At 43.6% G+C, this 26,349-nt stretch overlaps 1 protein-coding gene and 1 long non-coding RNA gene across 2 annotated transcripts in view; one reads left to right on the top strand and one right to left on the bottom strand.

The window, feature by feature from the left end:
- The first annotated feature begins 707 nt into the window (after positions 1–707).
- Positions 708–1,287, top strand: LOC138949230 (uncharacterized). Its single transcript, XR_011450203.1, has 2 exons — positions 708–843; positions 1,207–1,287. It is a non-coding gene; the product is annotated as an uncharacterized lncRNA (long non-coding RNA).
- A 1,233-nt stretch (positions 1,288–2,520) lies between these two features.
- Positions 2,521–26,349, bottom strand: part of LOC138949235 (uncharacterized) — a 42,251-nt gene continuing 18,422 nt past the window's right edge. The window contains exons 15-25 of the mRNA XM_070321008.1: positions 25,209–25,324; positions 22,175–22,319; positions 16,056–16,276; positions 13,305–13,465; positions 12,850–12,950; positions 12,470–12,549; positions 10,458–11,739; positions 8,758–9,005; positions 7,170–7,366; positions 6,405–6,499; positions 2,521–4,505 (exon numbers count right to left, since the gene is read on the bottom strand). Of these exons, the coding sequence (XP_070177109.1) occupies positions 2,875–4,505; positions 6,405–6,499; positions 7,170–7,366; positions 8,758–9,005; positions 10,458–11,739; positions 12,470–12,549; positions 12,850–12,950; positions 13,305–13,465; positions 16,056–16,276; positions 22,175–22,319; positions 25,209–25,324 (4,277 nt within the window). The 3' untranslated portion in view covers positions 2,521–2,874. The remainder of the gene's footprint in view (positions 4,506–6,404; positions 6,500–7,169; positions 7,367–8,757; positions 9,006–10,457; positions 11,740–12,469; positions 12,550–12,849; positions 12,951–13,304; positions 13,466–16,055; positions 16,277–22,174; positions 22,320–25,208; positions 25,325–26,349) is intronic.

The raw sequence follows: 26,349 nt of genomic DNA, 5'->3' as shown, positions 1-26,349 counted from the left end.
TAAAAAAACTTTACTCTTGTGCATCTCTGTAAGTTATCAAGTAAGTGTGTGTCTGTGTGTGTGTGTGTGTGTGAAGGCGTGTGAGTGTTTTTGCTAAAAAATTCTAAAAAGTACCACAATAGTAAAAGAAACGGCTTTTTAATTTCAAGTAAAATCCAGGCACCATGATCAAACATTGCAACCAACAAACAAAACGTCCAACCTGACTAAAAAGCAAAATATGTCCTGTCTGTGAAATATGCCACAAGATGTGAAAATGTGAATGTTTGATTTCAACTTTTGACATGACTGCCTAGCACTGATTACTGGATAAGATATTCGATTAATTCTGAGAAAGACATATTACACAAACCGTTTGTGAAGCTGTCTTCTGAAAATATACTCTCCAATATGAGAGTGTATAATGACTTGTGAAGCCTCTAATAGGCAGTATAGTTAAATTCCAGAAAAAGTTAGGTTTTCAGGTAAGAATCACATGTACATTGTTTCCTTCAAACTGTCTGGTCATTCATCAGCAATTGATGTCATATACAGGTGTGTAATATTGGCTAAGTATTGTTTTGAAAGTTGATGTTTATCTCTCCATTAGGCACTTCGAGTATTTTCAGGATGTCACAGGCAACACACATACATGAATTTACAGAATGATTTAAGAAATTCGAACATTTCCTGATTTCACGAACTGACTGTAATATACAGCAAAACGAACCCAAACAAAAAATCATCAACTAACAAGAAGAAGAAGAGCACATTCTCATACCACTCCTCTCTGCTGTGCACCGCTACCATTAAAAGCACACTCCTAGTGAAAACAGTTCCGCTCACTGTCTCAGATCTGTCCAGGTTTTTCATTTTTCATTTCATTTTCATTTTCATTTCATTTTCATTACTTTATTGTCCCATCGCTGGGAAATTCGGGTCGCTTCCTCCCAGTGGAAAGCTAGCAGCAACGGAGTCGCGCTACCCAGGTGTCTGCGTGTTTAGGTGTATTCAGCCACCTGCACTTATGGCAGAATGACAAAGGTCTTTTACATGCCATTGTGATGACACGGGGGTAGGACATGGCTTCCGTCTCTGGGTCTGCACATAAAGTTGACCCGTGTCCGTCCCGGCCCGAATTCGAACCTGCGACCTTTCGATCACAAGTCCAGTGCTCTACCAACTGAGCTACCGGGCCCATCCCTCCACTGGCTCAGATCTGTCAAGGTTTTCACATGGGACAAGACCATCCCTCCACTGGCTCACATACCTAAACTCAACAGTCTGTGCACTGACAACTTTTTTTTTTAATAAAATACCAGCCCTGAAAGTCGAAAAAATTGTGATTCTGAAAATGTACCAGCCAGAGAGCAAACTTTACTAGCCAAACCAACCATTTGTTTCAGCAACTTTACTCGCATTTGGGGAGTAGATGAACATTTCTTCTCGCCAGTAACATGTTTCTATTCTAAAATACTCGCCACTTTCAGGGCTGATTAATTTCATTAAACCCACTAGTGGCTTGTTAAGAAATGAATAAACTCATGAAAAAAGTTGAAGTCACTACAGCGAGCAGTCAGACTGTTGAGTGTTGGTATGTGTCCAAATGAAAGGAATGTCATTACCCGTGTCATAGCCAGGGCACAACTAAGATACCTTTCCCTGTGTCAAAGCCAGGGCACAACTAAGATACCTTTTCCCGTGTCAAAGCCAGGGCACAACTAAGATACCTTTTCCCGTGTCAAAGCCAGGGCACAACTAAGATACCTTTTCCCGTGTCAAAGCCAGGGCACAACTAAGATACCTTTTCCCGTGTCAAAGCCAGGGCACAACTAACTACTAAGATACCTTTTCCCGTGTCAAAGCCAGGGCACAACTAAGATACCTTTTCCCGTGTCAAAGCCAGGGCACAACTAAGATACCTTTTCCCGTGTCAAAGCCAGGGCACAACTAAGATACCTTTTCCCGTGTCAAAGCCAGGGCACAACTAAGATACCTTTTCCCGTGTCAAAGCCAGGGCACAACTAAGATACCTTTTCCCGTGTCAAAGCCAGGGCACAACTAAGATACCTTTTCCCGTGTCAAAGCCAGGGCACAACTAAGATACCTTTTCCCGTGTCAAAGCCAGGGCACAACTAAGATACCTTTTCCCGTGTCAAAGCCAGGGCACAACTAAGATACCTTTTCCCGTGTCAAAGCCAGGGCACAACTAAGATACCTTTTCCCGTGTCAAAGCCAGGGCACAACTAAGATACCTTTTCCCGTGTCAAAGCCAGGGCAGAACAAAGATACCTTTTCCCGTGTCAAAGCCAGGGCACAACTAAGATACCTTTTCCCGTGTCAAAGCCAGGGCACAACTAAGATACCTTTTCCCGTGTCAAAGCCAGGGCACAACTAAGATACCTTTTCCCGTGTCAAAGCCAGGGCACAACTAAGATACCTTTTCCCGTGTCAAAGCCAGGGCACAACTAAGATACCTTTTCCCGTGTCAAAGCCAGGGCACAACTAAGATACCTTTCCCCGTGTCAAAGCCAGGGCACAACTAAGATACCTTTCCCTGTGTCAAAGCCAGGGCACAACTAAGATACCTTTCCCCGTGTCAAAGCCAGGGCACAACTAAGATACCTTTTCCCGTGTCAAAGCCAGGGCACAACTAAGATAGTCAGCAAAACGCTTTTCGAGATGAATGTCTTTAAAAGAAAATCAAACCCACAACGGAAATTATTTTGAAAGTCTGATGTCCATCTTTCACAATGCAAACAGAAGCTTTGAAACTGGACGGACTCCCTCCCTTTTAAGATTTTCAAAGATGTTGGGAGGTTCCACAGTAAAATCTGTGCATGCATCCTGAGGGCACACGTTCTGTTTGTGCAGCTCTCATGGCAAGCTAGAGGACTACTGCTTTCTTTTCTTGGCAGCCAAAAGACTGGCCACCGTGGGCTCGCCGTCATTGTCTAGCTCCAGCTCTACCGCTCCCCTTGACGCAGGCCTTTTCTGTGTTGAAACAGCACCCCTGTTTGGCTGATAGCCTGCTACACCCTCAACACTGGTCATCAGCGGGAGCTGCAATGGAACTGAACCACTGCTCTCCGCGTCACAAATGTGGCTACCGTTTCCTAACAACAGTACGACAGTGTTAGAGTCAGAAGACGGCAGAGCCAAACCGACCGAAGACCCAGGATTTGCGTTCCCCACTGACGGCAAAAAACCATCTGCGTTAGGCACCACAGAAACAGCTGCAGGACAGCGAACAAAAGCTGGGGGTGTGGGGCTGTAACTTGCCACATTTTGAAGAGGAGAGGGGGCTTCACTTTTGCTGTAAGCAGACGCAACCCGATAGGGACGCATGGGAGAGAGGGAGAGGGACGCAGGCACGTAAGAAGCAATGTCGTTACTGTCCACAGACGACGAGGAGAAGGCAGGAATCTCCTGTTTTACCTGGACCACTCTTCTTTCAGATGGCAGTGTGGTTGCAGGCCTAGGAAGAAGAGAAGGCAAGAGATTCGGGCTGGCTGCACCCGGCGAGGGGAGGGTGAGAATCCGACTGGGTGAAAACATGCTGGTTCCGGGTCCTCCCACAAATGGCAGCTTGGTCATTTCAAACGGCTGAGAGCTACTCCAAGTGACCAAGGCAGGACTGTAGTTCTCAGGCTGAGTATCCCAGGTGGGAAGGAAAGGACTGGGGTTGGCAGAATTCATCAGAGGTCCAGACACAGAAGATGCAGACACAGAAGCTGCAGACACAGAAGATGCAGTCGCCGTTGCGTTCTGACGGGAAACTGTCTCAACTTGTTTGCTGTCTTGTGCGACAGAGCCCTGGTCTTGACTAACTACCACAGCGGCAGGGAGGTCAACAACCACAGAACCTTGCTCCATCGCTACCAGACTGTCCTGCATATCCTGAGGGAGGTGAACCATCCAGTTCTCGTCGCTCGCCCTCATCTCATTCATCATGTCGTCCCCGTCTTCATCCTCAGACACATAGCCGCCAGGATTGAACGACATTGGCGTCCGCCTCTTTCTGTTTGCGGAGGCTTTTGTCTGCATCTCCACCATCGCCCCAATCATTTTTCGGCGGTAGAATTTCGACAAGCGTATGCGCTTCTCCTTCTCTTTCGGGGGTTCTCCCACCTCCGCTGTGTCGGAAGGCAGTGGCTTCTGCCTGGGCTTCGGCGGCTTGTTGATCCTCACCTCGTACTTTTTTCTCTCCACGTGCCTCGAGGATTTTCGCAAAGGGCCGCTGACTTGCTTATGGGATCTCTTCACTGGTGGGCGTCCCACCTTTCGCTTCTTGTCCGCAGCGGTTGAAGAAGTGCTGGTCTGGGAGGTTGAAGGGGTCGGTTCTTGTGAGGTTGAGGGTTCACTGCTGGCAGGTTGGTGTTTGGAGGAGGCTCTGGTGGTGAATATGCTGGTGATGGTGGGGTCGTTGCTGTCCTGGGTGTTGTCGTCGTCGGAATCCAGCTCCAAGGTCACCTGTGGGTCAGGGTCATCCTCGTCTGCCATCAGCTTCTTGACCTCTTGGATCACTGTGGAGACAATGTGCACACAATTACAAGCAGCATGAGAAAGAAAGAAAAAGACGAAAGGTAAATGTGAATACAGTGGACGCCGCTTAATAAAACCGCGGTTAATAGAGCCAGCCGCTTATAAAAGCCGATTTCAGACGGTCCGGATTTATCACTATATCTTATGTATTAGAAAAAGCCGGTTAATAAACCCAACCCGCCGCTTATTAAAGCCAGTTTTCTCAGAGAAATCACGTAGTTTGTGATTAAAACTCACATTATCTTGTTCTTGTAATCGATCAAGTCATAGGCCTATTTATGTCCACGCTCACACATATCACGAAGTAACCGAGTTCAGAAAAGAATGTCAGTCAATGTGCGAATGTGGAAGCCGGGCAATCGGACTTGACAGGTGATGATGAAGATGGCGAGGAGGATGAAGAGATGCCACCCCCACCGCCTTCAAACCCAGAGATGAGGCAAATAATGACCCGCCTTCGATCTGGTCTGGAAAGTCGTGGTTACCGCATGGAAGAATTTGAAGCATTCGCAGACTCAGTGAGAGAACTGATGTGGAAGACGACCAACAAACAAACACTCATAAAATCGTTCTTCTCTGCCGAGTAATGATTCGTGACGGTGACAGTGAAATTATTGATGTACCGAAGTGATCAAAGTACATGTACATGTATATAATTAAAACGAAAGTTCAACATCCTTCGTGAAGTTTTGTTTAGATTCAAACAAGTGTAAATGACGAAAGAAAGTGACTGAGTGACGTAATCAAAAGAGAAAATTTTTTTTTCTTTCGAAAATGACGTATTCCTGGACCGCCGGTTAATAAATCCGCCGCTTATTAAAGCCATTTTTCGTCGGTCCAGAAGCGGCTTTATTAAGCGGCGACCACTGTAATAGAAAACAAATTACCAAATGAAAATAAACAAAACCAAGAAAGGAGCACACACTCACAGACAGACATAATAAATACAGAGCCACACACTTACCTGTACACCCCACAGTATTCAAACAAAAGCAGCACGCCATCACCATTGGTTTAAACAAAATGTTATTCAAAATACATGACATAAAAACAAGCGACAGTATGCAACTAGGACAGAAACTAAGGCTTATTCTAGTGACCCAAACTATAGAACATAACACAAATATACATGACTAGATGAATACCCGCTTCGCCGGGTACGGCTTCGCCGGGAAGAAGTAGAGCCTTTGCCGGGTGTACGACGGCTTTGCCGGCGCACCCTACGAAGGAAGGGAGATAAACGCGCAAAACACTGGAGAAGATAAGGAAGAGTTACTGGGAATGGATCTGGGAAGATGAACAGAAAAACCAAAATCGGTTCAGCGCTGCGCGCTGAGAGCACGCACGTGATCAAAATTTTCCACGATTGTGTCCGGGGTCTACCTGAATATGCCCACCAAATTTGAAGCAGATCCATCGAGAACTTTGGCCGTGAATCGTGAACACACAGACAGACAGACAGACACACACAAGCCGTATATAGATATAGATAGAAGATAGATAGATAGTGGACATGACAATAAACCAGAAGAACAAATTGAGCAAAAGAGAGGAATCTACAGAGAAAAAAAGGGGGAAGAACAGACAGGCAAACACCCTGAAAATTGTACACATTTTAATAAAAAAAAGTAAAAGACAGATAAAGGCGAGAAGCACCAGTCACCCTTTCACCCCCCCACACACACAAAAAAATCTCTGAAAACATTTAAGAAGAAAAAAAAAAAAAAAAGATAAAGGAAAGCAGGACCAGCATCAGCCCCCTTACCCCCCCCCCCCCCCCCCCCCCCCCCCTTAATAATCTCTGAAGACTCTCAAGATGAAAAACAGAGGATAACAACAAGGACAACATGTAGATCAATCATAAGAGACGCATCACCCACCTTTCTTCTTCTTCCTTTCCAGCAGAATGGCCTCTTTCTCCTGTCTGCTCTTCATGGCGTACTTGTAGAACCCTTTGGGCTTTAATAGAGGGAGACTGAAAAGAAAAAAGTGTACATGGATTAACTGCGTGTTTGCACAGATAGTTATCAAGTTATTATAGTTATACTCAACAACAAACAACAACAAAAATTCATCAATTCTTTTAATTCTGTCTGGTCTTTATGGCATACTTGTAGAACCCTTTTGGCTTTAATAGAGGGAGGCTGAAAAGAAAAAAGAGTAAAACTACATATTTCTACAGATCCCGAGACCAGAGGGATCAGTGTCCAGTGCTTTGCCAACTGAGCTACCGGGTCCACTCCACTCTTCTTGCCCATGGTCTGAACAGTCAAGGGAAGTAAGCATGCTCGATTTATTGAAAAGGTGCGACTGTTTTTACCCCGCCATTTAGGCAGCTAAACGCTGCTTTCAGGGGACGCATGCTTGGTGTTTTCGCATTTCTATTACCCATCAAACTTTGGCATGGATTATAGGATCTTTTCCGTGCGTACTTGGTCTCGTGCTTGCGTGTACACACAAAGGGGGACAGACACTAGCAGGTCTGCGCATAAGTTGACCTGGGAGATCGGAAAAATCTCCACCCTTAACCCACCAGGCGCGGCCGGGATTTGAACCCACTACCTTCCGCTTGGGAGGCCGGCGTCTTATCCAATAGGCCATTGCGCCCGTCTGACATTCCAAATCTGCAAGGTTGTTCCACTTACTGATTGCGGGCGGTATTGAAGTGCGGGGAATAGGGATCTTTGGGGCGAGGCTGGCTGCCGGGCCCGGCTTTCTGGGAGTAGTCTTTGCGCTGGAAGGGGGGGTAGATGGTGGACATGAGGGCTGGCCAGGTGAACAGGGCTTGGAACCTGGACTCCAGCAGCTTGTAGTCCTCCGTCTGACGCAGAGCATTAAGCACCTGGATAGGAATGAAAATAAATTTCAAGAATCAGGAAATATAAGACAGGAGATGGAAGTTACGTTTGTCAGATTTTGGAAATGAGCCGATGCCCTTCTGTCTTTTTTGGGGGGATCTTTTTTTTTAAGATGCATTACGTTTATTCCTTAGTTTAGAGTATCTGTGTTTGCTACTGTTGTAATGCTGAACATACACGCAACACAAGTAAAAACATGATTACATTTTTTTTTCCCTCAAGAACAAAAGACTTTTTGTGTTCATAGTTCATATGCAGCACAGAAGAACCCCCCCCCCCCCCTTTTAAGATCCACACAATTCTGAAAAAATCAGGTCTTAAAAAGAAGGGAGTCTTAATAAAATGGGGGTAAATTTACAGACGTGAATAAAGAGTTTGAGCAAACAGGGAGGGGGTCTTAAATTGGGGTCTTTAGAGGGGGGTTCCACTGTAGAATTGACTTTTTCACACCCCCCCCCCCCCCCACCCCCTATTTTAAAACTTCCACTCTTTTAAGACCTTGCTTTTTCAAATTTTCTGTTAACAAATTGTGTGACTGTACTTTCATTTTCAGACTCCCGCCTTTTCAATGAGGCCCTTCGCTCCACGAGGGGCCAAAAGGATCCCGTCTGTAAAACTGGAGTTCATGTTATATGTTATATGAAGTCTTATATCGCGCGTGTATCTCCAAACTCGGACTCAAGGCGCAGGGATTTATTCGGCCAGCAGATCGCAGCCATTTCGGCGCATATCCTACTTTTCACGGCCTATTATTCCAAGTCACACGGGTATTTTGGAGGACATTTTTTATCTATGCCTATACAATTTTGCCAGGAAAGACCCTTTTGTCAATCGTGGGATCTTTAACGTGCACACCCCAATGTAGTGTACACGAAGGGACCTCGGTTTTTCGTCTCATCCGAAAGACTAGCACTTGAACCCACCACCTAGGTTAGGAAAGGGGGGGGAAAATTGCTAACGCCCTGACCCAGGGTCGAACTCGCAACCTCTCGCTTCCGAGCGCAAGTGCGTTACCACTCGGCCACCCAGTCCAGTTCAACCAACAAGAATTCAACCCAATAAGCAATGTTCGGAAATAACTCTATCGAATTAGTATGGGCTGTGAAACAGTGAACACTCTTGGTGTTATTGAGTTAAGCTTTCCCGTGTGACATTATAGGCCAGTCACTAAGTCACTACCGAGGGGTGTGTTTGAAAAACTTGGATAAGAGCAAATATATGTAGAAAGCTTGCCTCATTAAAAGCAAGAGTATTCACTCTTTCACAACCCATACAAAAAACCGACAGAGTTCTTCCAGGAGTTCATCTATTAAAACTGAAAGCAAAAGTATTCACTCAGTTATTTCTGAACATCCTCTATTCAAACTACACCCACCTCATGATCAATATTCTTGGAGTCCTCCCCCGACTGTAGCTGTGCCTGCGTGGCCTTGGCCTTGTCGCTGTCCTTCTTGGTCCACTGCTTGCGCTTGTTGAAGTCGGTCTCCTGGCTGATGCGGTTCATCATGCGGCCGAGGTCGATGGTGCCGCGGTTGATGTCCTGCACCGTGTTGCCGGCGCGGATCAGGCTGGCCAGCTGCTGGTCCTTCTGCTGCAGGTAGTACTGAAGGTTGTAGAATCCGCCTGCATGGCCATAGAAAAAGAACATTAAAGGTTGATAAAATGGCAGAGATGGTGTCATCAAGGAAATGGAACCCTCAGTGGAATTGTTCAGTGGAACCCTCACTTTAAACAGGGCTGGAAATGGATGGAACATGATGAAACAGGAGGACATTTTGGTGTGTGGACTATCAAGGTGGCTAAGCAAAGCAGAGGCACCTCTATCAAGGGTCCAAGATCTGCCCCCCACCCCCTTTGAAGAGGAAAAAGATCTTTCATTGGATGTAACCCCCAAAAGGAGGAGAATTTCAAGCCCTGTTAAAAGTCCCCTTTAAAAACAAAATATTGAAAGATCAGGAAAACTTCTTGGGACTAAAATTTTCCTAAGAGAATGTCTTACCGATGTCTTACTACCAACTCCTCGTATTTCATACTAACTACCGTTCTTATGCTGCACATTTTAATCACACTCAAATTCAAAGTACAGTAATCATGAGATAGGATTACACCAGCTTCTTGCTTGTAGACCTTGCCAAAATGGAACCAAATACTATGTGTTACAATTTTCGTACGTGGTATAGTGCAATTTCTCGAGGTTTGTTTGTTTGTTTGTTTATTTGTTGCTTAACGTCCAGCCGACTACGCAGAGCCATATCAGGACGAGGAAGGGGGGGATGAAGGGGGCCACTTGTCAAGCGATTCCTGTTTACAAATGCACTAACCCATTACTTGTGTCCCAGCAGGCTTTAGTAAAACTAAATTAATACCTACTGGAAGATTACCAGTTTCCAGTATGTTAAAATAGGCTTAACCTATCTACTGCTGGACTTACATCAGAACACTAACAGATTAAACTATACATGAATCGCGAGACAAGCGGCAAGAGAAGAGATTTTTGGAAAAAATACAGGTGAATGAGCAAGAAGGCAGAAAAAAGAAAAGAATTCATGAAGAAAAAGAGAGCATGACAGGAAAGAGGAACCAAAAATCTACCTAACAGCAAACTAGAAAGCTCCTGCGGTTCCAAAAACAGGAGGGGCCTTTAATTTCATAACCGCAGTGCCCCACTGCGGGAATTTCTCGAGGTAAACTATGCAAGACAGAAGAAGAAGCTCTGGCACTGGTGGAGACCACTCAACATACATGCATAATTATGCATACTTGCAATGTATTCTGGGACCATGACGGCCAATGGCAGATGAGTACAGTGGAGCCCCCCTCCAACAATGTGAGAAAATCAGGTCTCTACAAGGAGGGAGTCATAAAATGGGTCTACATTTATTTACAGAGGTTATGAACAGTCAATCTTAAAAAACAGGGTCTTAAAAGGGAGTGAGTCTTAAAAGGGGGGTTCCGCTGTAGTGGAATTTTTGCACTCACTCATTCGTGCAAAATCACACAATAATTCAGCTACACATGTGAAGTTAGTAATCCCACCTTGATAGCCCCCCCCCCCCCTCCCCCCCCCCACCCTACCTGCTTTCTTGATCAGCCCTAGACGTCGCAGCAGCAGAGTTTTGAAACTCTGCATGGAGGAGGCCGTTGGGGGGAGTTCAGGAAGCTGGCGCTGGTTACTGCTCGGCCCCCTGGGTATTGTGTTTGTACCCTGCGAGGTGTTCGATGATTGTCTGTGAAATTGAGACTCGGTGACAGCTCTCGGTGGTGTGGCGTTGTGATTACCACTAGTCCCTGGTGGTGTTGGATTTGAATCCTGCGAGGTGCTCGATGAAGGTTCTTGTACTTGTGACTGGGAGGGTAGTGTGGCGTTGTGCGGCTGGTGGCTCTCTTGCACCCCGGTAGACACTGACTCAGAACTGTGGACGACAGGCTCATGAGAGTCAGCTCTGGTAGGAGGTGCTGGAATGACTGTGGCATTATGATTGCCCACTTCCATGCTGTTATCAGCATCACCGCTCCAACCTGCAGTGACTTTCTGTCTGCTTTCTTCATTCTCACCACTGTTAACACCGTTTTTCCCATTACAGTTCGAGTCACCGCTGATAGAAGGTCCTGGAATAACCGTGGCATTATCACAACTCACCTCCATGCTGTTAGCATCACCGCTCGCACCTGCAGTCACTTGCTGTCTACTATCTTCATTTCTGTCATTGTTCGTGCTGCTTTCATCTTTACCATTGCCTGTAGGATTGCTGCTCTTTTCATTTCTCACACTGTTCTCGCTGTTAACATTGCTAGACGACGGAACAGTCTCCGTTCTCCCAGCCTCACTTTCCTCCATGGCCTGCTGAATGCTGGCATCAACCAGACTCATTCCGTGACCGATAACCGGCAGATCAGACTCTGCATCTCCAGCCTCTGAGACAGCCTTCTCTGCCCCTGAATCAACTGCCCTCTCCCCACCCTGGTTCGTGCTGACTTCCACTGTCCCTGCCGTGGGGATTTCATCGTCTGTTGACAGCGGTCCTTCAGGGTTAAAGTCCACTCTGATCCCTTGCAACCTTGTCAGCCATTCCAGCAGCTCATAGTCCTTCAATTTTTGCCACGTGCTGAAGTCGATCGTGTCGCGCGGCTGGTCGTCAATACTGAAGGGATCTGTGTTCTGGGGTTCATCCTCGTCTTTGATCTTTCGCACGCGGCGACTTCGGCGTAACGGTCGTCCGTCTGCAGAGCATCCTGGTTGGTGGATGTCTTCTTCCGGCGGTGGGGCAGGGCGGTGCTTTTCCTGCAGCTTGTGGAAGAGGTCTGGGAAAGCCTTGCGCCCTTCTTTCAGTAGTTCCCCGGGGTCAGCTCCAAGAGACTGTGTGCAAGGGACAAAAAAACAAAAGGTGAAAGAAAACTAGTTTACTTTAGTTGTTTAGTTTAAGTTTCGTTTCGTTTGTGGGAACATATGGAGTAGGCCATAAAGTCCATAAATCGTCCTATCAATATTTGTTGAACCATTTGTTTTATTGAACTAACCAAAGAACTAGAAGAAGAAAAAAAATAAATCAACTATATTCTTACTGTGTACTGAATGAATTGTTTCACAAAGTATCTTTTCTAACCTAGCTAGCAACGCTGGCCTTACCAAGCTAGCAACGTTTGCCTTACCTTGCTAGCAACGCTGGCCTTACCTAGCTAGCAACGCTGGCCTTACCTAGCTAGCAATGCTGGCTTTACCTAGTTAGCAACGCTGGCTTTACCTAGCTAGCAACGCTGGCCTTACCTAGCTAGCAACGCTGGCCTTACCTAGCTAGCAACGTTTGCCTTACCTTGCTAGCAACGCTGGCCTTACCTAGCTAGCAACGCTGGCCTTACCTAGCTAGCAATGCTGGCTTTACCTAGTTAGCAACGCTGGCTTTACCTAGCTAGCAACGCTGGCCTTACCTAGCTAGCAACGCTGGCCTTACCTAGCTAGCAACGCTGGCTTTACCTAGCTAGCAACGCTTGCCTTACCTAGCTAGCAACGCTGGCCTTACCTAGCTAGCAACGCTGGCCTGACCTAGCTAGCAACGCTGGCTTTACCTAGCTAGCAACACTTGCCTTACCTTCATATACAAGTTGAGTGTGTTGGCTTTCAGTCTGTCCCGATCTTCGTTGGACAGTTTCTGCTCCCCGTTGATATCCCCTGTGGATGGATCATTTCAGATTGATAGGCAAAACAAATTTAAACAAATCTGTTTTGGATGATGAGACAAAAACAAAACAAATTCAGGTCAGGAGTGTCGGATTGAAAAACAAATTGGGGGGGATTATAGTATATACTCTTTTTGTTTTTACCCAGGTGCAATCAGCAACTACCATTTCCTCCTCCTCCTCCCCCCAGTGTCTGCATTTACCAGAAAATTCTAGTATTTAGCCAGTTTTTATGTAATATTACAGGGAAAGATATTGTCAACAAAAACTATGACAACAAAAACAAACTCACAGAAAAATCGGCGAGGACGCCCTTTCTTCAATGACCGGTCCTTGAGGTTGGCACGTACTACCTGTCGCAGCTCTGAGTCCAGCTTCATGCTTTTGGACAGCCTGCAAAATAAAAACAAGTCGTGTCAAGCGATATCCAAACATTTAGTCAACCTGTCAGGCTGAAACTAAAAGATCGACTCTGAAATCCCGGTAAAGCACGACGGATCTAGCTGGTCTCGGCGAAGCATGCAAACATAAGACATAATATGGACACACCTATTTTCTTTCATTCTGAGCACATTTTTAGAGTGAACATAACATTTTTGGAATTGATGAGAAACACAATGCAATCATTTTTGATTTGCAAGCTCACATTCACACACACACTCACACACACACACACACACACACACACACACATTACCACCCATCCCCCTCCCCCCCCCCCCCACCCCCTTAACATCCCCCACTCACCTGGGTGGCATCTGCCTACTGCCTCTTTTCTTCTTGCGCAAGGGACCTCGCCGTTTAGGCTTGTGAACTTTGCCCCCTCGCGTCACGGCCAAAAGGTCACGGACATGCAGCTGTGACGGTAGCTTGTGGATCATCTTGGCCAGCCTGTCACTCCGATTATTCTGCATACCATCACATGACGTCAACACGTTAAGACCATCACATGACGTCAACACGTTAAGACCATCACATGACGTCAACATGTTAACACCATCACATGACGTCAACACCATCACATGACGTCAACACGTTAACACCATCACATGACGTCAACACCATCACATGACGTCAACACGTTAACACCATCACATGACGTCAACACGTCAACACCATCACATGACATCAACACCATCACATGACGTCAACACTATCACATGACGTCAACAGTTAACACCATCACATGACGTCAACACGTTAACACCATCACATGATATCAACACGTTAACACCATCACATGACGTCAACACGTTAACACCATCACATGACGTCAACACGTTAACACCATCACATGACGTCAACACGTTAAGACCATCACATGACGTCAACACGTTAACACCATCACATGACGTAAACACCATCACATGACGTCAACACCACCACATGACGTCAACACCATCACATGACGTCAACACCATCACATGACGTCAACATGTTAACACCATCACATGACATCAACAGGTTAACACCATCACATGTCAACACGTTAACACCATCACATGACGTCAATACGTTAACACCATCACATGACGTCAACACGTTAACCCGTCGCGATATAACCTTCGTGGTTGAAAACGACGTTAAACACCAAATAAAGATAAAGAACACGTTAACACCATCACATGACGTCAACACCATCACATGACGTCAACACCATCACATGACGTCAACATGTTAACACCATCTCATGACGTCAACACCATCACATGACGTCAACACGTTAACACCATCACAGGACGTCAACACGTTAAGACCATCATATGACGTCAACCCGTTAACACCATCATATGACGTCAACTCGTCAACACCATCACATGACGTCAACACCATCACATGACGTCAACACCATCACATGACGTCAACACGTTAAGACACCCCAATTTAAGACCTCACTTGCTTTTGGGGATTTTCTCTTCAAAACCTTGGTTCATTTACCTCCATTTTGAGACTCTCCATTTTAAGACCGGATTTCCTCAGATTTGTTGTTGTCTTAAAAGGGTGGTTTCACTGCAACTTTGAAGATTGTGTGAGGAGAGCTTTTGCTTCGTATTGTTTTGTCTGTCTGTCAGGTACAAAAGAATGTACATGTCCTTGCTCACCTAAGGAATTATTCGGGGGTAAAAAATGAAAAGTATGTACACCCATATACAACAAGAGGCGAAGCCTTCAAGGCTCACGTAAGAAATCGACAAACAGTAACACAAACTCAATCACTCCGTCACACATACACACACACACACACACACACACACACAGTAAGCATAGGTGAAACTGTGCAAGAAAGCGAGACCCTGGATCTGCCAAGTAGTCTCGGCCCGCTCACAATAACAATGACCGAGACTTTCAGTAATTCCTTTGCGTGACGTCTAACCCTCTTACGTCATAATGTGACGTCTTCAAATAGTTTCTATCACACACGTCAAACACTTTTGACCGAGACGTAATCTTCTTATGCGAGCTTTATCCATAGACTCGGAAATGTTAAAGTTTCTATCACACACACACACACACGCACGCACGCACGCACAGACAGACAAAGTTTATCATCGCATAGGCTACACTTACGTGAGCCAAAAACCACGGAAATCCATAGCATCATCATTATCCTCATCTCATTGATCATCACAAAATAATAAAAGAACTGTGCCAGATCTGAATGGGTAGTCTCACATTATTAACACTATATATATGAACTACTGTTGTTTGTAAAATATGTTTTAAACTCTTACTTAATTCTTTTTATGTATTTAAATATTTGTTGAATTTATTGCGTGTGTGTGTGTGTGTGTGTGTGTGTGTGTGTGTGTGTGTGTGTGTGTGAGAGTACCTAGCGGTATGTTTTAGCGTGTGTGTGTGTGTGTGTGTGTGTGTGTGTGTGTGTGTGTGTGTGTGTGTAAGTGTGTATGTGTGCTTGTGTGAGGTTGGGTGTGTGTCAAAATGTGTTGTGCAATATGGCATGAAAATCGTTTTAGATTTGTTGTTAAAAATTACAGCTTTGTATACCATGTTTATTATCTTTTGCGAAGTAATTATAGTTAAATAGTCTTTTATGTTTTTTATTTGTTCGACCTTCTTAGGATTATGGAGTTTTATGCACTGCCTTTTATAGTTAACTAAATTTTTGTATTTGAAATAGTCCATTGTAGTCGGTGTAGGCCTTAAGCTTATTTTAATCGTTTGTCCAGTATTTAATTTAATTCTCTATTTTTGTATGAACTCAAATGTTTAGAGTTCTTAGTATGTCTTGTTAGGCTAAGTTCTATTTAATCAGAGTATGTTTGCGTGTGCTTATACCTAGTGATATTGTAAAGCGCATAGTGCTTTTAGTTATGCGCTATAGAAATCTCCTTAATAAATAAATAAATAAATGAGAACTGGGACAGCAAAAAGAAAAAAAAAAGCACCCACACACACACCTGTTTCTCTCCAACCAAAAAACACACTCGTGCTTCCCCCCCCCCCCCCCCCCTCCCCCCTCCTCCAACCAAGACTGACCAGAAGCTCATCGCGCTGGGCGATACAATCGTGAGACAGCTGAGAGACGGCGTCCTGCAGTTCGTACATCCCGCCGATGGTAGTAAAGTTGTAGCGCTCCCTCAGGTTGTTGATGTGACTCTCGATCAGCTTGTGCAGCTTGATGCGCCGCTCCCACGTCTTGCCGCCACTCTTGCTGGCCAGGCCCAGCATCAACGGTGGTCGCGGCACCGGCTCCTCACCTGCCAGTCAATACAGTGGAACCCTACATTTAAGACTTGCTCCTGTTCAAGACCTTGATTTTTCTGTTCTTAAAATCTCTCAAGTTACCTCCATTTCTAAGACTCCGTCCTTTTCAAGACCGTGATTTTTCAGATTTTCTGTTCTGAAAATCTACCCCCGTTTTAAGACTCCCTCCTTTTTAAGACCGTGATTTTTCAGATTTTCTGCTTTGAAAATCTACCTCCATTTCTAAGACTCCGTCCTTTTCAAGACCGTGATTTTTCAGATTTTCTGTTCTGAAAATCTACCCCCATTTCTAAGACTCCGTCCTTTTCAAGACCGTGATTTTTCAGATTTTCTGTTCTGAAAATCTACCCCCATTTTAACACTTTCACGATGGGACACTGATAAATCAGTACCAGCGCTGACACGCCCATGGACGGGACGCGCATTTTTCAGTACCAGCCATAGAGGGTACACGACTCGTGATTGCTTCCCGGTTTTTGAAGCTTGCAAATAAATTGAGTTGTTTCCCTTGATACACTTGGCGTCCCCTTCTGCCATTTGCAAATTCGCCTGATTTGTGTGCGTTTTTGAGGAAAAAAAAAAATGTCTCGGGAGGAGATTCTCCGGATGTTGGACCTAGAGGATCCCGTAGAGCATGATTCGGACGTATCGTTTTCGCCTCACGAAAGCGATACAAGCAGTGAAAGTGAGGAAGAAACAGTCCCGTTGTTGCTAGTACGAGTCGGCAAACTACAGGTGGTAGGCAGTGATACTGCTAGACGAACATGTATCTCGGAATCGTGCAAGAGCTATGGGGGCGTGGCAGCACTGATAACAATGGATGGCTGGAGCCTTCAAATCCTTTTGGAATTGTTCATTGGTGTACAGTTGGTACTTTGTTGTGAAAATGTGACTTATATTCAATATGGATTACCTAGACATCATTTGGTGAGTGTTACAGTTTTGTTTCATTTGAGTCAGGATGCTGTGAGTGAATGCGTGATTTGCTTGTTTTTTTCTTTGTACTGTCTCCTTATTTCTGTGTACAATGTTAACAATATTTCAGCTAATTCATAGGTTTTACACCTTGTTTGGTTATATTATTTATAATACTTTCTGTTAAAAAATAACTTTTAAAAAAAGCAGTAGAAAATAAAACACACACAAAAAAACGTTAAAAAACACAAATTATCCCCCTTTCACCCCCCTTTGCTAAAACAAATCGCGTGACAAACTTATAAATAGCACGACTGAACTGGGCATCCATTTTTGAATTAGTACACAAAATTTGGTGGTGATTGGACTTAATTCAAGCTTGCTAGAGACAGGTTTCACAGTCTTCAGAGTCGGGTATGTCCCTGACTTTGACATTAAATAAAATGTTTCGTTTTGTTTAGTCGTGAATTTTCACTGGTCTGTGTCGAATGTCTTCGGAATTTACATATGAAAAATAAACTTTGATCGAATTTAAGTCAAGTTTGTATTCCCCACCAGCGAAAAAGGTAGGTCGGTCGTGAGAAATGAGACAGACACGATTTCCCTTTTTAGCCACATTGCAATAGACAAAGGCACCAGTACAAAAACACACAAAGAAATCCAGTGAAAAGTACATTAGAAACCAAAGAACAGATATAGATGAACACACTTAGTTAAAAAAAACAATGAATGTGTTTATGTTTAGTCGATACAATCGCATGTGAAGTAAACGGTCTTTTTTCTAAACGTGTCTGTCTCAAAAACGTTAATTACAAATCTGTTCAGTTGGAATGGCTGTTAAAAGGTTTGGACGTAACATGCTTTTAATAAGTAACAATTTCCATCAAATCACGACATGAAAGGGTTTTGAAAGGCTAACTACGGCTTATTCTACTTGCGCTTGGTCATTTTGTCACTCGGGCAAGGTGTCTGTCTCATTTTTTCTCACGACCGCCCTGCAGACAAATCGTCTGATATAACCGCCATACACAGCAAATTGTCATGATGCAACCATTTTTACACTTCCTATCCGTTGTCAGGCAGATAATCAACTGGCTGACTAAAGAATTGTTCGGCATGTGTTTATTTCAGAGCACGTTATTTACTGTCTAGTAACTCGGGCAAGGTGTCTGTCTCATTTTTTCTCACGACCGCCCTGCAGACAAATCGTCTGCTATAACCGCCATACACAGCAAATTGTCATGATGCAACCAATTTTACACTTCCTATCCGTTGTCAGGCAGATAATCAACTGGCTGACTAAAGAATTTTTCGGCATGTGTTTATTTCAGAGCACGTTATTTACTGTCTAGTCACTCGGGCAAGGTGTCTGTCTCATTTTTTCTCACGACCGTCCTGAAGACAAATCGTCTGCTATGACCGCCATACACAGCAAATTGCCATGATGCGACCAATTTTATACTTCCTATCCGTTGTCAGGCAGATGATCAACTGGCTGACTAAAGAATTTTTCGGCATGTGTTTATTTCAGAGCACGTTATTTACTGTCTGTCTCTGAAAACCTTGAATTCTCACGACCGCCCGGCACTATTGACGGTCATTTCTTACCAAATGTTAAGCAGATTCATTTGTAAAATAACAACATTCAGTGACTGTGTCTGATCAACTCCAGTGTTTTTTTTCAATCCTTGAATGCACTGCATTGTGAATGTTGTGGTCAAGTGAGAGTTTTATAGACATCGCCGTACGTTTTTCAACACTTTGATGACGTCAGACAGCAGATTGAAAACGTTCCAACTTGGAAAGAGAGCCAGTCACGATCATATAATCGTAGGGAATCAATAGTTGCTTTGTTTATTAACTTTCAAGTGCTTTTAAAAGTTTGATTTTTGTCATTGTTATTGTTGCATATGTGCGTGCGTACGTGCGCGCGCGCCTGTCAGTGTGGAAGAGTGTAGGGTAAGTGTATCCAATTCCGACCGACTTCGGGGATACCTAAATCCGACCGATTTTCCAAGTCACTAATGATGAGGTTCACACGTCATCCCAACAGAAAGAATGCCATTCATACAAGGGCCATTCATGAACAGTTGATGACGCGACGTCACGAACCAATCGTTTCGTCCCGAGAGTTAATTGCGTCATCTGTACCGCGGCGCAAAATGTGCCTTCGCCATACGTTTCTTGCAAAGGGTGAGATAATTTGATGAACAGAGTTGTGTTTCTTTTACATGGATGTTAATAAGTGTTTTTGGAAGAATAATGTTATGGTTCTGACTAAATCTCATTGTACTTTTTAATCGAAAAGGGGAAAATCTTATCGGTTGTGATTAGATACCCAGTTTTTGAGAGAGTATTTAAATCCGACAACAACGCAGATAATACAAAACGCTGCACAAAATCCCAGTAAAACCATTCATTGTTTACGTTTATGACTTGAAAAAAGCATATGAACAAGGAAACATATCAGATGATGTATTATCTAGCTCTGTGTGTGTGTGTGTGTGTGTGTGTGTGCGTGCGGCCGAGCGTTGCGCGCACGTGTTCGTTTGTGTGTGTGTGTGTGTGTGCGTGCGTGCGTGCGTGCGTGCGTGCGTGTGTGTGTGTGTGTGTGTGTGTGTGTGTAAGCGTGCGCGCGAGCGTTGTGCGCACGTGTTCGTTTGTGTTAGCTTATGTGTGTGTGTGTGTGTGTGTGTGTGTGTGTGTGTGTGTGTGTGTGTGTGTGTGTGAGTGTTGATGCGTGAGTGTTGATGCGTGCGTACTTGCATGTGTGCGTGCGAGAGGGGTTGGGTTTTCTTATGTGTGCAGAGTAGTTGTAGAAAATGCAAGACATTAAGGTTCAGTCTGTAGTGGATATACTGGGACAGCGTCCATGTACTATGCCACAGTTCAGTCTGTAGTGGATATACTGGGACTGCGTCCAGGTACTATGCCACAGTTCAGTCAGTAGTGGATATACTAGGACTGCGTTAAGGTACTCTGCCACAGTCTTTGATGACGTCATTTCCGTTTTTGTGATAGTTGAGGCGGACCTGTTAAGTAATCTTTGATTAAGTCGGGACTTTGATATTGCATTTGAGCCAGGTAGCTTGAAAATAAGTGAATTAGTTCGCTCATTAAAATTGTCATCAAAAACGAATATTTCATTACAGATTCAAACACTACTGCATTGTACTTCTTATCTTCTCCTGATTTATAATATATATATATACATATATATATACATATGTAATGTTTACTTTAAAAACGCGTTCAGAATTAAAGAAAACAGGTTGAGTATGCTTCGCGGAGATGAGTGTGATCCGTGACGGTTTTCGGGTATGGTTAGCCGAGACTATCTGAATTTAGTCTCGCCGATCGGACTGGTTTTTTTTTTAGTTTATCCTTCAATTTGATGCCTATAGATTGACTACATGTTTTTATATCGCTTTACGCGACTTGTTTTACATTTCGTCAAGTTATGAAATGTATTATAAAATTTGGTACATAACATTCTAAAAATTGCAAATAACAATAACACTTTTGATTACAGATTCAAAAGTTATTGCATTGTATCCTTTGGATTTCCTGGATCCCAATGTATAAACAGATATGTCATGCTTAGTGTGAAAATCTGCTCAAATGAGAAAAATCGCCCGTTTTGTTCATATGCTTCGCGGAGGCAACCCGTCTCGGTCTTCTGGTTTCGGCTAGCCAAATCTCACTAGCATTGTTAATGACTCGTCCCTGATTCCAATGTTGATCTTTTAGTTTCAAACCAACTTAATGTTTTATTATCGCTTCACATGACTTGTTCTGTATATTTTTTTTCGCTGTCATGATGTCACCATTTAGAGGGTAGGGTTACATTTTCGGGTATTTATTCCCCAAGAATATGCCAAAAAAATTCCAAACTCGTTTTTTTCTATTGGTCAATGATTCTACTTTTTTTTTAAAGTGAGAAATGGAGTGCAATTAACATTGTTACTTTTGAAGGTATGCTCATGACGTGCATCACAGCGAAATAGCAGTTCAGAAGAACGGAATTCCCATAATTAGTCCTTATTTGCTGCTTTTTTCACTGAGCTCGGAAATGATATTTTGCTTGCATTGTTATTGCTTAATTTATTAAAGCCTCTGGACAATATTCTTTGAATAAATCGTTACCCAATTCTGTTTACGTCTATCCCTTTGTTTGATAGAGTACTGTAACAAGCTATCACATTATGTCGACAAGAATGCGTCTCCATACAAGTTTTTGTCTTGATTCCATCCAGGAGGATGTAAGGCTTTAATAAAAACACTATTTCAAAGATCTCTGTCAAGATTGATTTTGTTGAAAAAAAAGGAAGTCTGTGATTGAAGATTGTGAAACCTGCCTAGACAGATTTCTTTACAGTTACTGATTTTTGGGAAGTTTCTTGGTGGCAAGCTTGGGCAGGCAGGACGTAAACGCCGTGGCAGTGCTAGTCACAATAGTGTTAAGACTCCCTCCTTTTTAAGACCTGATTTTCTCGGATTTGTGGAGGTCTTTAAAGGGGTAATGGTCCATACATTTATAAAAGAAATATGGCCATGGGGTTGACAAATGTCTGTAAATAATGCTATAGGTTTGGATTATTGGCCATACATTTATTTTATGTAAATACTGCTGTGAGACTGAATAATTTGCCATACATTCATGTAAATGCTGCTATGGGATTGGAACATTTTCCATAAAAATATATAACTACTGCTACAGGATTGAATAATAAGGTCAACCTACGTGCAAAACCGCTTGTGCCTAAAAAATACTCAGCATGCATACCTGAAAATGGAGTATGGCTGCCTAGATGTCGGGGGGAAAACCCGTTACAGCCAGAGAACAAAAGAAGAAATGAAAAGGCAGAAGAGGAAACTTCAAAAGTAAAGGTTTTATTATGGCCATAATGTCAAATTTGCAGAAAAAAGTCTCCTGGCAACATCTCCAAGTCATCATTAATCATGTGAAAACTCACCTTTTGCAATGTCCTCGTTCTGTTTGTTATAGTCCTCGCGAAAGACAGAAAAAACAGTCCCAAACTCTTCCCAGTTCTTTTTCTGCGTCTTTTCTTTCTTCTCCTCAGACAGGTTGTTACCCTGAAGCAGGTCTTTGTCCTTGTTCTGCAAAACATTAAAAGACAATTTTAATTAATTTTCTGTTTAATTAATCAATTTCAGTTTTAGTTTCATTTTGTTTCCTGCCATCTTAGAAGTGGATATTATTTGTCTGATGTGGACACAAATTGATTTAATTGCACATTCTATACCATACCTTACAATTGCCAAGCCTGCATCAATTGTAAGGTATGATAAATATGCTCACTAAGACTAGATTTTAGAACAAAATGTCAGATTTCTTTAACCCCGAGACATGAAGGCACAACAAAATGTCAGATTTCTTTAACCCCGGGACATGAAGGCACAACAAAATGTCAGATTTCTTTAACCCCGGGACATAAAGGCACAACAAAATGTCAGATTTCTTTAACCCCGGGACATGAAGGCACAACAAAATGTCAGATTTCTTTAACCCCGGGACATAAAGGCACAACAAAATGTCAGATTTCTTTAAGCCCGGGACATGAAGGCACAACAAAATGTCAGATTTCTTTAAGCCCGGGACATGAAGACACAACAAAATGTCAGATTTCTTTAAGCCCGGGACATGAAGGCACAACAAACTGTCAGATTTCTTTAACCCCGGGACATGAAGGCACAACAAACTGTCAGATTTCTTTAACCCCGGGACAATACGATACAGCCTCACCTTCTTGCTGAAAAGCTACTGAAGATGAAAATTAGCGTTCCAACTGTATTGTGGGTCACAGACTATCTGACCAACCGACCCCAGTTTGTTAGGGCTGGTACAGTACCATCTAATGGCCCGAACACAAACACCGGTGCTCCGCAGACCGCGCTATCTAGTGTACTGAATACCAACACAGGAGCTCCGCAGGGAACAGTATTGTCACCTTTTCTGTTCTCCCTGTATACTGCTGACTGCAGGAGTTCTCACGGGTCGTGCTTCATCGACAAATTTGCTGACGATACTGGACTTACAGGACAGATTACTGACGACAATGACACACACTACAGACAAGAAGTTAGCAGCTTTGTGGACTGGTGCGACGAGAATTACCTGGACTTGAACACAGGAAAAACTAAAGAAATGATTTTTGACACTAGAAGAAAAAAGGTAGCACACAAGCCTATCGTGATAGCTGGTGTTGAAGTCGAACAGGTTGAAAGCTATCGCTACCTAGGTGTAGTGATCGACAACAAGCTGTCTTGGCATGCCAACACTGACCAAATCTTGAAGAAAGCGCACACGCGCATGTACTGTCTAAGGAAGCTTAGATCGTTCTCTGTTCGTAATGACATCCTGCAAATGTTCTATCTGTCCACTGTTGGTAGCGTGTTGACATATGCATGTGTGTGCTGGGGGGGTAATCTTAGTAAACAGGATAGTGACAGGCTAGAAAAGCTAGTCAAGAAGGCTGGATCTGTTGTAGGCAGGAAGCAAGAGACCATTGAATCAGTTTGCCAGAGACGACTGACTGACCGACTGACCTCAATTTTGGCTGACGAGACACACCCACTGAAACCTGAATTTGACTCTCGACGCATTGACAGGAGTGGTAGACTGAGGGCTATGGTTGCTAGAACGTCACGTTTCCGCAATTCTTTTGTTCCCAGAGCTATCCATGCTTTCAACCAATCACATGTTAGAGGCCTCTATCATGTTTCTCTGTCATAATTATTACTGTACTCTGTTGCTGGGTTATCTGTAATGTATGTATTTTTAGTAACTGTATTACCGTAGCCCAAATGTGCGGTGTTCTAGTCGACATGTGGTGCTTTGTAAACCTTGTGTGTGCGTGGATGTGGAGGTGGACTCTTGGACGTCTTCTTGTTATTGGAATTATGGTTTTTGTTAATTTGTATTGCTGTTGCTGTTGTTGTGTGAGTGAGTTGTGAGTTGGCAGACTTGACTTGACGGATGACTGTTTGCGTTAGTGAGACTGTGTTTAGTATGCATTCTTATTCTTTTGATTGGAAATGAGTATTGTTACAACATAATTTCCATATGGATTAATAAATTTGAGTTGAGTTGAGTTGAGTTGAGTTGAAGGCACAACAAAATGTCAGATTTCTTTAAGCCCGGGACATGAAGGCACAACAAAATGTCAGATTTCTTTAAGCCCGGGACATGAAGGCACAACAAAATGTCAGATTTCTTTAAGCCCGGGACATGAAGACACAACAAAATGTCAGATTTCTTTAAGCCCGGGACATGAAGGCACAACAAACTGTCAGATTTCTTTAACCCCGGGACATAAAGACACAACAAAATGTCAGATTTCTTTAAGCCCGGGACATGAAGGCACAACAAAATGTCAGATTTCTTTAAGCCCGGGACATGAAGGCACAACAAAATGTCAGATTTCTTTAAGCCCGGGACATGAAGGCACAACAAAATGTCAGATTTCTTTAAGCCCGGGACATGAAGGCACAACAAAATGTCAGATTTCTTTAACCCCGAGACATGAAGGCACAACAAAATGTCAGATTTCTTTAACCCCGAGACATGAAGGCACAACAAAATTCCTAACAATATAGCCGCACCCCCCTTTCAAGACCACCCAATGTAAGACTCCCTCCTTTTTAAGACCCTGTTTTCTTAGATTTTTTGTTCATAACCTGTGTAAATTCACCCCCATTTTAAGACTCCCTCCTTTTTAAGACCCTGTTTTCTTAGATTTTTTGTTCATAACCTCTGTAAATTCACCCCCATTTTAAGACTCCCTCCTTTTTAAGACCCTGTTTTCTTAGATTTTTTGTTCATAACCTCTGTAAATTCACCCCCATTTTAAGACTCCCTCCTTTTCAAGACCTGATTTTGTTAGGTCATAAGGGGGTTTCCAAAGTATCAAGAAATTGGAGATTCCAAACAATGACTCACTCCGCTCTCTTAAATCAACACTAAAAAAAACACAGCCAGAGACTTACAGACTGCTTCTTGAACCAGTCCGCCTTGCGTTGCCAGTCCTCCAGTCGTCGGTAGCGCTGAAGCACCTGGTTGTCCGTACGGCCGGGCAGGTCCTTGCACATCTTCACCCACGAACCTACAAGCAGCCAGAAAAGCTTGGTCAAAGACCAGACCACAGAAAAGAGAATCCTCCAAATATTTGGGTACAGCTGCTAATATGGCAGGTCGATTGAAAATTGCCATATACGCAATTTCATACAATGTAGTTGTACAGTGGACCCCACCTTTTAAGACCCCCCAATTTAAGACGCCTTCTCTTTTAAGATCCTGTCTTCTGAGACTTTCTGTTGATAACCTGTGTAAATTTACCCCCATTTTATGACTCCCTCCTTTTTAAGACCTCATTTTTTCAGATTGTTGGTGGTTCCACTGTATTTGGTTGTCAGAGTGACCTTCTCTACACAAAGTGGCTCGTGGAGTGATCAGTGCCGGTTCGTTTAACAACAACAACAAGAAAAACAAGAATAACAAGAACAACAACAACAAGAACAACAACAACAACAACGACGACGATAGAGAGATTGCCCACTCCCGCCTAACAGTGAAGCCATGTGCAATATACAAAATGTAAGCATTTGGAAAAAGCATCATCAGACGTGGTAGTCACACACTGTAGGCACAGAAACATTGAACACGCTGGAAGCACAGAAACATTGAACACGCTGCAAGCACAGAAACATTGAACACGCTGGAAGCACAGAAACATTGAACACGCTGGAAGCACAGAAACATTGAACACGCTGCAAGCACAGAAACATTGAACACGCTGCAAGCACAGAAACATTGAACACGCTGGAAGCACAGAAAAGAAACATTGAACACGCTGGAAGCACAGAAACATTGAACACGCTGCAAGCACAGAAACATTGAACACGCTGCAAGCACAGAAACATTGAACACGCTGCAAGCACAGAAACATTGAACACGCTGGAAGCACAGAAACATTGAACACGCTGGAAGCACAGAAACATTGAACACGCTGCAAGCACAGAAACATTGAACACGCTGGAAGCACAGAAACATTGAACACGCTGGAAGCACAGAAACATTGAACACGCTGCAAGCACAGAAACATTGAACACGCTGCAAGCACAGAAACAT

This window comes from Littorina saxatilis, linkage group LG15, assembly GCF_037325665.1.
Source record: "Littorina saxatilis isolate snail1 linkage group LG15, US_GU_Lsax_2.0, whole genome shotgun sequence".
Taxonomy (NCBI): domain Eukaryota; kingdom Metazoa; phylum Mollusca; class Gastropoda; order Littorinimorpha; family Littorinidae; genus Littorina; species Littorina saxatilis.
This window is presented reverse-complemented; position numbering and strand designations above follow the sequence as displayed.